General features: G+C 41.9%; 1 protein-coding gene across 1 annotated transcript; it reads left to right on the top strand.

The window, feature by feature from the left end:
* Positions 1-570: 570 nt before the first annotated feature.
* Positions 571-1,464, top strand: LOC131245507 (VQ motif-containing protein 4-like). The gene has a single exon (XM_058245025.1). The coding sequence runs from the start codon at positions 665-667 to the stop codon at positions 1,307-1,309; it is 645 nt and encodes a 214-aa protein (XP_058101008.1). The 5' UTR covers positions 571-664; the 3' UTR covers positions 1,310-1,464.
* The last annotated feature ends 210 nt before the right edge of the window (positions 1,465-1,674 follow it).

Genomic DNA, 1,674 nt, shown 5'->3' with positions numbered 1-1,674 from the left:
TGGCTAGCTTCAATCACAATGGTCAGACAGTATAAATGTTTTGGCTTCGACAGCTAAATTTGGACCACCGGCCATTTATTTCACTCCCCATTAGTTGGATGGCTAGGATTGTATCACAGGTTCATGGAAGTGATTTGTGCTGTACTCAGAAGAGATAACGCTCACTTTAAGAAACATATGTGCAAGAAAGTAACAACTCACCATCTTGATCAGGACAACCATAACCATCTAATAAATGGACTCTCTAACTGAATGTGACTAATTCTTGATTTTTGTCTTTCCATCTCTAATTTGATGCTGAAGATCAAAGATTTTCTGTGATTTTTTTTTAAAAATTTATCTACAGCTCATTTGGCATAGGACCTACTGAATGAATGGTTTTGATCTTAGTCCGTGTAATTACATAAGTCCAGCAATGCCATTGCGGTCTGGGACCTCCCATGTCTCTCGAGACACTGGATCAACTTCCATTTTGAAAATGGTGGTGAACCATCACCCTAGTGCTGTCCAATTTTCAAAAGGGAAAGAGGAGAGAGTGGAAGAGACTTTGATCAGATCAACCTTCTTCCACATCTCTCTCTCTCTCCCCCTATTTCTCCCCACCCAACTCAAGCACAGCTCATCTCTCTCTCTCTCTCTCGCAAAAAGAAAAAGCCACCCATCAATGGAAAATCCCTCAAAACCTCAAGACAAAGACAACTCATCTATCATTCAAACCTCTCCAAATAGCAGCAGCAGCAGTAGCAATGGGATACCTCTCACCCCAAAAACCATCACAAGAGCTGAAAACAATTCATACCCAACAACCTTCATCCAAGCAGACACCTCCTCCTTCAAGCAAGTAGTCCAGATGCTCACAGGCTCCTCTGAGACAACCAAGCAAGCATCCAAGACCGTTGATCCATCGAAAACATCGATACCGCCCATCAAGACGGGCCCAAAGAAACCGGCTTTCAAGCTCTATGAGAGGAGAAGCAGCCTTAAGAACTTCAAGATCAGCCCACTCATGCCTGGATTCCACGTCAATTGTAACAACGGGTTCTCACCAAGGAAACCTGAGATCCTCTCCCCAAGCATGCTTGATTTTCCCTCCCTTGTTCTCAGCCCTGTTACGCCGTTGATCCCCGATCCATTTAATAGGCCGATGGTGATGATTGATTCCAGTGGGGTTTCAGCTGAGGAGAAAGCGATCGCCGAGAAAGGATTTTACTTGCACCCGTCACCGATCTCAACCCCACGAGAGTCTGAGCCTCAGCTGTTGCCGCTCTTTCCGTTGACATCTCCTCGGGCGTCGTCGAATTCTTCTTGAGATCTGTAAGAATTTTGGCAATGTTGATGAAATATGGGTTGTGGATTATTTATAGAGATCTTGCTTCAAATGGTGTTTTTGATCTCTTCTTTTTTCACCTTAATTTCAATATCCCACTTTGCTTTTTTATCAATATAAGATGTTTTCTTTTCTTATTTCTTTTTTCTGTTCTCATCTTTGTTCATTGAGGGGTGTTTTCTGTGATGTTATATGCTCATATGAGAAGGAGAAAAACAAGTTTTTCTTGCACCGATTCTGTTCTTTTGCATTTTCTTCCAAATGGGTTCTTCACAATCATTTCAGTTTTGTCAAGCATCTGTGATTTTTAGAGATTCCAACCACAATATCTAGTTTCTTAATTTAAT

The sequence above is a fragment of the Magnolia sinica genome, chromosome 5 (assembly GCF_029962835.1).
Source record: "Magnolia sinica isolate HGM2019 chromosome 5, MsV1, whole genome shotgun sequence".
Lineage (NCBI taxonomy): Eukaryota > Viridiplantae > Streptophyta > Magnoliopsida > Magnoliales > Magnoliaceae > Magnolia > Magnolia sinica.
The sequence above is the reverse complement of the archived record's forward strand: the minus strand, read 5'-3'. Positions and strand labels throughout refer to the sequence as shown.

What these genes read in the sequence shown, in the direction of transcription:
- LOC131245507 (XM_058245025.1), top strand. Translation starts at nt 665, where the DNA reads ATGGAAAATCCCTCAAAACCTCAAGACAAAGACAACTCATCTATCATT.